Source organism: Anastrepha ludens, chromosome 2, assembly GCF_028408465.1.
Source record: "Anastrepha ludens isolate Willacy chromosome 2, idAnaLude1.1, whole genome shotgun sequence".
Lineage (NCBI taxonomy): Eukaryota > Metazoa > Arthropoda > Insecta > Diptera > Tephritidae > Anastrepha > Anastrepha ludens.
In genome coordinates, this window is record NC_071498.1 from 145,989,172 (window position 1) to 146,001,630 (window position 12,459).

The window sequence follows — 12,459 nt, forward strand, 5'->3', positions numbered from 1 at the left end:
TTATTATAAAAAAAAAGTTAAAACTTTAAACAAACCTTCTGACACGATGGCTTGCTGGCCAATGTTATCACCCTCCACCGGTGGTTGTCTGGACGGCGGCAAGCTGATTTCATCATCCAAAATGCTCAGATTACTTAAACTGGTACGACAAGAGAATTGCGCTGGCGTATTCTCGACGTGGAACGTGCTTAGATCATCTTCGAAGACGCTGCACAGCGGCCGCTTAGTGTCTTCACCCACGGCAATGCCACCACGTAGCCCAATAGCAGCGCCACTAGTAGCAATACCGATTGCACTGCCGCGCGTGGGTGCCAACGGCGAAACGCTTGGCGGAAAGCCACCTATGCCACTTCCACCGCTGCTGTTAACGTGGCCGGAATTGCTGTTGCGACGCGGCGATTGCGGTAGGCTCTGTGTAGGTGAGTCGGGTATTTCCGAAGGTGAAATGACGCCGCTGGCTAAGCGACTGAAATCGCTAACGACTGAACTTTTATCATCGCAAACGCCAATCTCTTCTTCACCTTCCTCCACCAGCGAATCCATCGAGCTGTGACGCGAAAACATTAGGGGCGTCTCTTGTGCTGAATTAATGGCGGTAGCGTTGCCGCTGGTTTGTGCAGCGGGGGCAACACCTTGCGGCAAAGGTGTAGCGGCGGGGCGTGCAACAGGTTTGGCATTCTCTTTTGTTGAATTGGTCGTATTAGCTTTTATTTGAACCGCTTTGGCATCCTTAGTGTTCGATTGCTGTGTTGGTGGTGACTCATCCAAACTGCTGAGGGACTCGTAACGGCTAAAATAACCCGGTGTGCCCTCTTCACAATAGTTAATCGGCTTCTCGGGTGTGTAAGAGCCCGAACCGTATGCGATGTTTCCTTGTCCGCCTGTGTTGCTAGGCATCTGTTGTACTCTTTGGTATTTTTTAGGCTTTTCTGTGGTTTTCGAAGCCTCTACTTGTGAGCCAGCTTCTGATTTAATGACCGCTTGTCGTAAGTCTGTGACCGACGCGGCATTAGATATGACATAGGGTGTGTCTTCAGTTTGGTAGCATTTCACGGTATCCTCAAGTATCAGCAGTATTTCATTCCCATTACTAACCACGGCCTGACCGCAATTCGGCGGTGCAGAAGCTGGTAAGGTATCGGCTGGGGTAACTCTTGCGCTGCCACTGTTAATACGATCCGTCCGCACATTTGGTAACACGTCCAGATCCGACTCAATTTGGTGCTCGGCATACCGCAAACTGAAGTCAGTTGGCTGATCTAAGTCAGTCTCCTGATATGTGACGTTAGTGGTGCTGTTTCCTGCACCTTGCACCTCAGTTGTGCGCTCATCCGGGGTTTTGGCATCTTTTTCACAATATTTGGCCGAATAATCGATTGGCTGTTCAACCTCAGTGGCTTCCACATCATTTTCTAGCGAATAAGCGGCTGCTGCAGCTGCAGCAGTGTATGGCAACTTTTTGCGATTGGCGTCCGAAGCCGAATGAGAGCGCATTAAATTCTCGTAGGTGGTATCTGATTTCGCAGAGAAGACGGAGTCGCGGCTTTCGCTCTTCGTTAGCATAGCGGAGCGTGTGAGTCTCGCCGAAGTGCCTGGTGGCACCGTACCAGCTATGTAACGCTGCCGCTGCGCATGCATGACAACGCTCAAAGTGGTATGTTGGTGGAGTTGGCCATCTTCCTTTGTCACACCGGTATTACCGCTTATGTCTAGGTTGTCGCAGGTCTCGGCATGCTGCTTCCCGCCTAACTCTTGTTGCAAGGCTTTCTGCTTGCGCGCATTCAATGTAGGCAGTTTTCGCAAGCCCATTGAACGCGCAATTGGATCAAGTGGATTTTGACTCTGCACTGCCGGTCGAAAATTGAGTAGATTCTTGAGCGCCGAAGCACTACCCTCAGAGATCATGGCGTGCTTTGAGTGTATAAGCGAACGCAGCATTGGCACGGCCCCGTTATCCCATAGGAATTTCTGATCCTCCGGGCAACGTGCCGATAAATTCCACAAAGTGCCGCAAGAGTTGCTCACCACGGTTAAGCTTTCTGACTTAAGCTGCTGCAGTAGTATTGAGAGACAATTGCGCTCGCGCAGTATTTGGCGATAGTGTTCGCGCACAGCTATGTGACTAGAGACGTTACGGAGTATGCCGCCTGCATTTTCTATTATCTTCAACGTTTTGCTTGGTCCCTCGTAGGTCAACATGTCAACAAGGAAGGCGAGTGCACCATCCACAGCACAGAATTCCGCCTTGTTGGTGCTGCAATGTGCCGACAGGTTCCACAACGCAGACAATATTGCTTTGAGCGTGTTTTCACTTTTATTTTTCATTGCCGCACGCGCTAGTGCGGTCACTGTTCCGATTTCATTCAACACTGCCTTCATATTGCTGTCGGCGCGCCATGATAGATTGCGCAATACGCTAGCGGTTACCTGCAGCAAATCGTCCGGTGCCGAATCCAGCTGCGCCACCAATGCTTCCATGAAAATTTTCTGACTGCAAAGGTAAGCCTTGTTGTGTTCATCACCGAAAGTCAGATTTGTAAGCGCCATTAGAGCGTAACGTCGCAGCGAATTGCAGCACTGATCCTCCGGTTTTGGTCCGTGCACAGCGTGATCCAAATGCACCAAATTCGGTATTGCCTGTAGTGCACCCAGCTCGCACATAGCATGCCGGTGTTCCTCGTCGAAGCTCACCTTCATCAATGATGAAATAGCCGCCAACGGATGCCGTTCTGAGTCATCAGCAATTGCCTCGCCACCGCTCTGCAGCAGAGTTTTCAAAAAATTACAATAATCTAGTATCTGTTCGAGCAAACGTAGCACTTTCGTTTCACGTCGCGCGGTCTTCTCATCCAGATGGCTGTGCACGACGTTATGTAATGCCATAGTAGAGCATTTGCGTACACTATCATCGCCATCGGAATGCATCATCTGCACTAATAGCGGCACACAGCCGGCACGTCGTAGCGCGCTGCATGTTTCTGGCGTGCGCGACAATTCAAGAAATTTCTTAGACATTTCCGCCGGGTCATTGGAGCCCAACATCGAGAGTAGCGAATACACACACTCCACCTTCGGACCAAGACGGTCGACATCGACAATGTCATCAACCCCGAGCGCGCTCTTGTCGTCGCCGCCGCCACCTGTATGGGCCATTGGCAAGCTGCCATAAAGTCTGTCGAAGCTGCAACTACCGCTGCCACTGCTACTCGCCCAGGCGCCGCCTTTCGGTATGCTGCGCTGTAATGCCGGTGGTGGCGACGGCGTTTCGGCGCTATGTAGAAAACGCGACAATGTGTACGAAGAAGTTAAGTCCTTGCTGCGCTCACGTGAAGTACGCGAACTCGACATGCTGCCACTATTGTTACTGCCGCTACCACCGCCATAGCCACCACGATCCAAAGAACTTTTACGGCCACCACCACTGCTGTTGCTGCAGCTTTTCAACATTTGGCCTACACTAAGAGCGGACTGTTGCTCTTCTTGTCTTTCGAAATTACGGTCTAGACTGCGATGCTCGCGCCGTAGGTCGTGGTCAGCGATTGTCGCAAGTAGCATATAGTCTGGTGGTATGGGATTCTCGTCCAAAAAATGCTTTGGTTTTGTAAATGCGCTCTTACCAATACCACTTGGCAAATTCAATGTGTTGTCATCCTGTGTGAATTCCTTCTTTGTATAACCACTGGCTGCCAACTCGTAGTCGCTAATCTCGCCGTCACGTTCATACTTCTTATCCATCTTCAATTGCTCACCGCTACTAGTGCCCGCGGTTTTGGGATCGATTTTTGCGCCAAAAGTTAGCACGCGTTCAAAGTCGGCAATCATTTCGGGTGGTGGCATGGCATCGTCCAGAAAATGAGGCTTCTGTGTGGGCAGCACCTCATCTACATCCACGTCGACTGCAACATCCACATCGGTATCGTCAATGATACTGCTGGCATCATCGTCATCATCCAAATCTGGCGTAGCGTTCAGTTTCGGCTCGCGCTTATTGCCACGATGTGACGCAGACGGCGACGGCGACGGCGATAGCATTGTTAAGCAATTGCAGCCAAATTTCGTTAAAAAAAAATACACGCACACACGTCTGTAGCGTTGGCTGCACAGTTCAGCCTAATCTTCCATATTATCCAACGTTGCAACGGCAACTGTAAAACACACAGAAATATCTATAAGTAGACATTAGACATGTAAATGGCCAAAAATATATAAAAATAATGAGCTGTGATGCGGCTATTTTTAAATGAGTTCACACGTTAGTTTTTACATTTCTTTTGCAATTAGTTGTTTGTTTTTTATTCTTAGTCTCATTTCAATCGAATGGGCTCTAAGGCATACACATTTGCTCATACACTCCTCTACTGCTCTAACTAAGCTTGCGCATATCCATTAGCCAGCTATACACAGACGGCAAAAAGATAAGAAAAAATTGCTCAGCAACGTACAAGGTTGTTCAATAAGTTTTGCGGCTCGATAAAAAAAACACAATTTTATGGTGTAATATTCAGTATAGTCTCCCTGAACATTAATTCACTTGGGAAAATCTGGAAGGACTGCAAAATGCGCTTTCACAGCTGTTATGACCCCATCATTTGATTAAAAAGCTTTTCACGCATGACTTTTTTTGGGTTTGGGAACAGATGGAAGTGGCTATGGGCCAAATCTGGTGAATACGGTGGATGCCCCAACGAATCGAACTCTATTTCATTGCTTTTAGCCAATATCAAAATGCTTTGTTGTTGTTGTAGCAGCAAAAACATTTCCTATACATACATGATTGCTGCTAGAATGACAATCCTTGGCCGAATACATAGTAAATCCGGGACGTTCCGGTAACGTAGAACCGACTGTCGGGGGAATGTCAAAAATCTCTTGTGACCCGGTGCATTGACCTGATAAAAAAAAAAAAATTTTCTCTTGCAAACTGGGTCTTTTTTTACGAATTTTTTCCTTTAACCTGTCCAAAAAGTTAGAATAATAATCAGAATTTATTGTTTTGCTAGTTTGCAAGTAATCGACAAACAGGCTTCCTTTCGCATCCCAAAAAACACCCGCTTAACCGATTTCTGGACAAGAACTCCTTCCGGAACCGAAGAGCCACGCTCACACCATTCGTTAACTTCCTCTTTTGATTTAGGACCACGGTGATAGACTCAAGTCTAATCCATAGTGATGAATTGACGCACAAAATCCACTTTATCCCTTGAAAACGCTCTAAATGTTGCTGAGAAAGTCGTATTCGAATGTGTTGTTGTTCCATTGTTAGCGAATGCAGGACCCTTTGTACAACACAGCTTTCGGAAACCCGGTACTTCAGCCGAAATTTTGCTTACATTGGCCAATGATATGCCTAGGGCTTCTGCTAAATCTCTATCAGTGACTACATGATTTTCCGGTACGATATCCTGTATTTTTTCTAAGATTTCTGGTGTTGTTGCTGTTTTTGATCTCTTCAAGGCTTGAACGACCGCGTTTGAATTCAGCAACCCATCTTTTTACTCTACTAATTGATGGTGAAAAGTCCTTCTACACTTTCAACAGTCGTTCATAATTTTCCTTTGCTTTTAAACTTTCCAAAAATAAAAATTCAATCACTGCACGATACTTGATTTTTTCCACTGTCGAAAATAATGTGACACGTCGATACTAAATGGCTTGTTAACAAAGAACGAAGTGACAGATTGAAATGAAACTTTCCATGGTGAAAAGATTTTAAGATTTGTACTACCCAGCATACCGTTATTCAGCTCTGAGCGAATTTGACAGATAATATGTCGACGTCGTAGAATCCAAAGTTCCCCCTCCAATTTTTTTTTTTACCATACCTAAGCAAACCTTGGAAACTTCACATAAGTTCATATGAAGAGAATATAAAAAAAAAAAAAAAATTGCTGGCTAGTAGCACTGCCGTCTCTTATTACCCTAAAAACTTATTGCGCAACCTAGTAAATGACAGAGTAGAGCACAAGAACTACTTCAACTATGATACTTCGAGTGTCTGCTCGGCGGGAGTGTCGAGCTTCAGTTGTTGCTGTTGTTACGAGTACGTGTTAGAAATCTTCTTGGTATTCCCTCCTTGCTTTAGCTGTTAGAATAGGTTCACACGTACATACATATATAAACGTACATATGTCCACAATCTACTGTAAGCCTTTCCAAATTGAAACAACACAACATAAATCACTAATCTCTTCATCGCTCATGAATGTGTCATTGATGGCTCCTTCGGTACTCACACACCTATATACGAGTACTCGCATACCTATTTACGTGCCTTCTTCAGTTTATATCGCATTGGTGGGCTCAACAAGACAAAGACATTAAGCTATAAATAAATACAAATGTTATAGAATATTAACTATTAAATATTCTATGCCTCTGTGTAATTTTGACAGAGATCAATGATATATTCTTATGTACATATACCTAACCACGTACAGGGTGTTCTATCTAACTTTTGGAATTGGAATTAGCACATTTTTTGGACATTAACAGCTAAAATAATATTTATGATGTGTCGGAAATTTAGTTTATGGCTATACATTCTCGAAAAGGGCTGTTTTCTCCTTGAACAAAGTTTGGAAATAGTAAAATCTTAATTCAGTAGGTCTAAAATCTTATCGAGAGTTCATTTTTCCATAACGACGGCTATGTTAGCACATTCGCATCGGGAAACGAGAATTCTCGTTTACAAAAGAAAAACGTTGTCGTCGGGAAACGAGAATTCTCGTTTTGTGAGAAGTGTGTTTTCCTGGACTGTTATTATTATTAAAACATAAAACTAGAGTTTGCGGTACTATAAGAGAAAACAGAGGATTGCCGATAGATATGAAAACTGACATAAAAAAAGTGAAAAAAGGTAACATAGTGTTTCGCCGAAAAGGTGACTGTCTGTTGTTGATATTTAAAGATAAAAGAGACATAGGAATGATAAGCACAATTCATTCTGCTGAAGTAGATATCACCGACCGGAAAGCCTAATAAAAAAACCAAAGAGAATATTGTGAAACCACTATGCATCATAGAATACAACAAATCCATGAAAGGTGTTGATTGTGCAGATCATATTAGTCTATCATACGAAAAACAACCAAATGGACCAAAAAGGCAGCACTATATATTATATAATGAATATTGCACTATTTAAGAGCTTTGAAATATACAAAGCGATAAATATAAATAAAAAAATTGTGTATAAAAAATATTTATTAGCAGTTGCGAGGACCTGGTTAACTGAAAAAGTTGATGAAATGCAGCCCACAACATCACGAACTACTTGTCCAACTTCAACACCACCTGGTAGATTGTCAGGTGACATGAAAAAACACACCCTGGAGACAATAAAGCCAACAAAGAATAAAAAATATCCCACAAAAATATGTCTAGTATGTAAAACACATGGGGTTAGGAGCGAAACACGATATGTATGCAAATTCTGTGGAGTACATAAGAACTGTTTCTTGTTTTTAATTAGCAACTACTGGAAGCCGTTCTAGCCAATGGTCTTACACAATCACAACGACATTCGTGCTCTGATCTTTGCTTGCCACACGAGCGTATCGGTGTCGAAAAAATGGAGTCCCAGTACAAAAACGATTGGGAGGCCCTTCTTCAAAGAACAATATTACACAGCACTTAGGTGCATATATAAGGGGTCTTTCAAAAGTGATGCCTAGAGGTCAGTAGCGAATAATTCCTAGGTGGTATCCTTTTTTTCGATGCCGGAACTTTATGACGGTGGCCGCCGTAGTCGAATGAGTTCGTGCATGACTAATATACCATTCGGGAGTGCGTAGGTTCGAATCTCCGTGCATGAAACAGCAAAATGATAGAAAAAGTTTTTTCTAATAGCGGTCGCTCCTCTCTTCATAAAAAACCATTGGCCGGTCGGAGTCGGCTAAAAACTGTAGGTCTCTCCATTTGTGGAACAACATCAAGACGCACACCACAAATAGGGGGAGGAGCTCGGCCAAACATCTAGCAGAAGTGCATGTGCCAATTTTTTATTTGGAGACAAGGTAGGAAAATTAAGTTGTATTGAAGAATAAATATATAAAACTCGTAAACTGATTATCAACTTTTTGATTGCACGTCTAACTAGGCCCCTTGTATAGCAATGTTAAATACACTATGTCAAAAAAAAAATATGGATTTGTTCATTTAAAAAACTTGCATTACACATATGTCTACATTTTTTCTGCTGGAATGTTGGCCCATTCTGTCCTCTTTAGTGTTGCAGACTTTGAGCGTGATCTGACAATTAGCTTGTTTGTGGCATTTAATTATATCAGTCAACCGCAGGTATGCTCTGCGATTTTCTCTATGGATAAAAAAGAACAAAGATAAAATCGACCAAAGAATTTGTCTTAAATTTTGTGTTTCGAACAAGATTTCGTGTACCGAATCGTTGAAAATGTTGAAGAAAGCCTATGGCGAGTGTGCTTTATCAAAAACACGGGTCGACGAGTGATATAAGGCTCTTGCCGAGGGCCGAGAAGTCGTGGACGTCTCAAATGGATGTACACGTCGACAAAGTCAAGGAAATGGTGCTGGAAAACCATCATTTAAGTTTGAGGGAGGTAGCTCGTGATCTTAGCGTGTCTATCGAATCAATTCGCAACATTTTACACCATCAATGGAGCATGAGACGCGTGGCTGCTCGACTCGTTCCAAGAGAGTTGAATTTCTTTCAAAAAATTCATCGGAAGAAGACATGCTTGAGCAAGTGAATTCGGATCCGACGTTTATCCAGCGCATCATAATAGGTGACGAGACGTGGGTATATGAGTTTGACATGCAAACTAGTCAACAGGCGGCTGAATGGCGCTATCCACATGAGCCGAAACACGAAAAAACACGTCAAAGTCGGTCATAAGAGAAAGTCGTTTTCTTTAATTATTCTGGCGTTTTGCACTCGGAATTCGTTCCAAATGGTTCTACGATAAATAAAGAATATTATTTGGAAGTTATGCGAAGTTTCAGAGAGGATATGCGTAGAAAACGGTCCAATTTGTGGAAAGAAACTTCGTGGATCTTGCACCATGATAACTTACCATCTCACAAGGCTCTTATTGTTAATAGTTTTTTTACCAAAAACTCGACAAATATCATCGAACAACCACCGTATTCGTCAGATTTAGCCCCCTATGACTTTTCCCTTTTCCCCAAAACTTAAATTGCCACACCGCGGACGCCGCTTTGAGCCGAAAGATGCCATTAAGGAGAATTTGCTGAAGGAGCTGAAGAAGATCTCTTCAAACACGTTTAAAAGGTGCTTTAATGATTGGACTAATCGCTGGCATATGAATACTGCTTCGAATGAGGCCTATTTTCAAGGTGACAAAATAAATTTTGATGATTAAACAATTAATTTGGGGTTTTATTAAACAATTCCAGGTACTTTTTTGACAGAATGTATATTTACGCACAAACTCAAACTCTAAACGAAATCTCAAAATTCTAATTACTACTTCAGTGTCCGCATTTCAATGTTCGAAATTACATATCGAAAAAAAAAAAAAAAACTTTGTAATAAAATAGTTTGTAACTGGACTGCTGTTAATTACAATTCCCTAAGGTATATAATTCAGAATGTATATGTATATATATATACCACTAAACGAAAGTACAAAGTTTATAGCATAAAGAAAAACAGAAAGTTGAAAAACTTTAAGGCCACAATAAACTAAATGAATTTCTTAATAAAACAAGCTAGAAATCCCTTAAACCAGCTCATATTGCACCAAAATGACGTTTGATGTCGGTAATTAACTTTTCGTCACTGTTGTAAAAATATAAAAAATACAAAAGAATTTGCTTGACATAAATTCCTGCCTTTTGTTGTTGTTAGTAAATAATTATAAATGCTTTCCACTTATTATAATGAAGAAACGTCAATGGTTTCTTCATTTTAGCGAAGAATTTGAACTAGATTTTTTGCGACCATTATCTGATCACGTCAATCTGAATGGCTTACAGTGTCGAGTGCTGCGATTATTGAAATACATACACATGTAGATATGTGTATGTATGCATGTATAGGAATATATTAATTTCTCTGTTAATATGTGAGGAATAATTTTTTGAGTGACTGTGCCACTCATCGTCACTCGAAAATAAAACTAAGCATAAGTAGACATATTTTACTTTTAAAACGCATATTAATTTACTTGGCATAGCACACTCGTATAATTATTACAGATGAGTGGGGAAATTTCGTAGGCTGTGCAGAAGGAGATCTACACACAAGCGGATACTTACATCACTGATCAACAAAACTAAAGTAATTTTTTTGTGATAGAGTGAAGAATTTCGAGTTGTATTGTTACCTACTGGTTGTTACCTACTGGTGAACTGAGTTTGTTCTTCAAGAGAAGTGCGTTTAGGCCAATCTATGCTTCTGAGTAGAAATGTGGGTGAGCAGCTTGGTGATCAAATCTTAAAATTCGTTAAGACTTTGTATTTTATGAAGTTATAGGATTTTCGTGTTAGGGGTGCATATGGCCAAAATAAGTCAAGTGTACTCGCCTAAAAGCTTCATGGCCTCGATTTTGATAAGATTTAGTAAAGCAGCATAAATTACGCCCAAGGAGGGAGGAAATATTGAGTGTTTGAGTTTGAGGGTTAAAAATTTGGATTTTTTTGTGCATGTCTTTTTCCGCTGAATTGCAAGTCAAATAATTGTACAAAAAAATGTTTTCCATGGGATTTTACCGCATTTTTTGGTGTAAAATTAGACAAAATATAAAATTATATTAGATAAAATTTATGATAAAAACAAGGAAAAAAAAAATTAGTTCGATAAAATTTTATAATTAAATTTTGTTCTTTAACGTAGAAAACAAACTAGGAAAAAAAATTGAATTCAATAAAATTTTATAATTAAATTTTGTTCTTAAACGTAGAATAAAATTTAATTATGAAATTTTTTCGAAGTAATTTTTTTTTTTCTTTTTTGTTTTTATCATAAATTTTTTCTACGTTCAAGAACAAAATCTAATTATGAAATTTTATCGAATTAAAAAATTGTTTACGTTATGTTGTAAATTTTTTTTGAGGTTTCACTTGAAATTTTCTGCCCCTTATACAAGGTGGCACAAAATTAATCACCTTAGCGGAAGATTTATAATTTTTGCAAATGGCGTTGTGCATCAATTGTGTTTGACAATTGTGAATTAGACAGCTGTAGTATACAAACCGACAAGCCGAGATCAACATAAAGATTTTCAACACTTAAAATAACAATTTTTTTATTCATTAAAAAGGTTATTAATAAAATTGAAAGATTAATTTTGTGCCACCTTGTATTTACAACAACAAAATCACATTTTTTAATTATCATGCCACCTTGAGTGCATATACTCGTATGAACATCGAAAAAAAACTTTATTTCAACTTTCTAATATATATTTTTAAATTTTTCGATATAAGCAGATAACTTTGTCGCTACGACGTTTCTCAACGTTGCATTGTTATATTAATACTAGTGAACACCCAACAGCGTCGCTGCGCTGCCTTCTCTCCCAATCTTAACGCTTTAGAACTCCTAACATACCGAAATGAGGAAAATTATCTTGTAACTTAATAAAATTGACAGAGCTTATAAAAACAAGTACGTTTCTGTACATCTTAAGCCGAAAGCCCTGGCAGCTAGTGTTTAATTAATTATAATTTTTATTTTAACTATCATTTTAATTGTTATTCATTTAAATAAATTAATTAATGTTTATTAACCAAATAAGCAGTGCTGTTATAGTGAGAAATGTTATCGACTGTCTGTTAACATTTCACGACAACATGCAGTACAACATTTCTTATACGAGTAACAGTCAGCAGAGAAAAACAGTGTTTAAAGGAGCAGATACACAATAGCAAGAAATTGAGAAAACGGCTCTCAGCATGACTTAAACGTTAGTCAAACTTTTGCCGAAACATTGCAACTTATGCTAATGATTTCTTATCCCGTGGCAGAGCTTATGAGTGAAAAACGCGGATGAAAACGGTTTATGATTGAGTGCCGACAATGGTGGCCAAATAAATTTGTGCGCCTGAATACATCAAAGGTCAATCAAAATTTTCAATGAAATACATTGGCTCGAAATTGAGGAAATTTGCAAAAATTCGGGAAATTTTCATCAAAATTTAAAAGTTTTTATTTAGAATTTTTGAAAAAAAAAAAAAAAAAATTAGTATGCAATTTAATTTTGGTATAGTAAAGTGCAAGTTTCATGTGGGTTTAATATCGTACTGATTTTTGAAACTTTTTTTTTCGATCGCGGGCTTGTGGATTTTTTTCATTTAACGCCTACTCCAAATTTTTTATATTGAAAAAAAAAAACTCAACACCGTCAGCAGAAAAAATTGTCAAAAATTAAAGAGATTTTTGAACCACTTGAAACTTGCACTTTATTTTAGTATAAAAAAATATATTAGCTTACTTAAAATTTGCTCATAGTTTGAAAT

General features: G+C 40.0%; 1 protein-coding gene across 2 annotated transcripts in view; it reads right to left on the reverse strand.

Annotated features, from left to right (window-relative positions):
* The window catches only part of LOC128855493 (adenomatous polyposis coli protein), a 45,184-nt gene that overhangs the window by 11,562 nt on the left and 21,163 nt on the right, over positions 1 to 12,459 (reverse strand). For both annotated transcript variants that reach the window (XM_054090442.1, XM_054090443.1), the window contains exon 2: positions 36 to 4,145. In XM_054090442.1, the coding sequence (XP_053946417.1) occupies positions 36 to 4,032 (3,997 nt within the window). In that variant the 5' untranslated portion in view covers positions 4,033 to 4,145. The remainder of the gene's footprint in view (positions 1 to 35; positions 4,146 to 12,459) is intronic.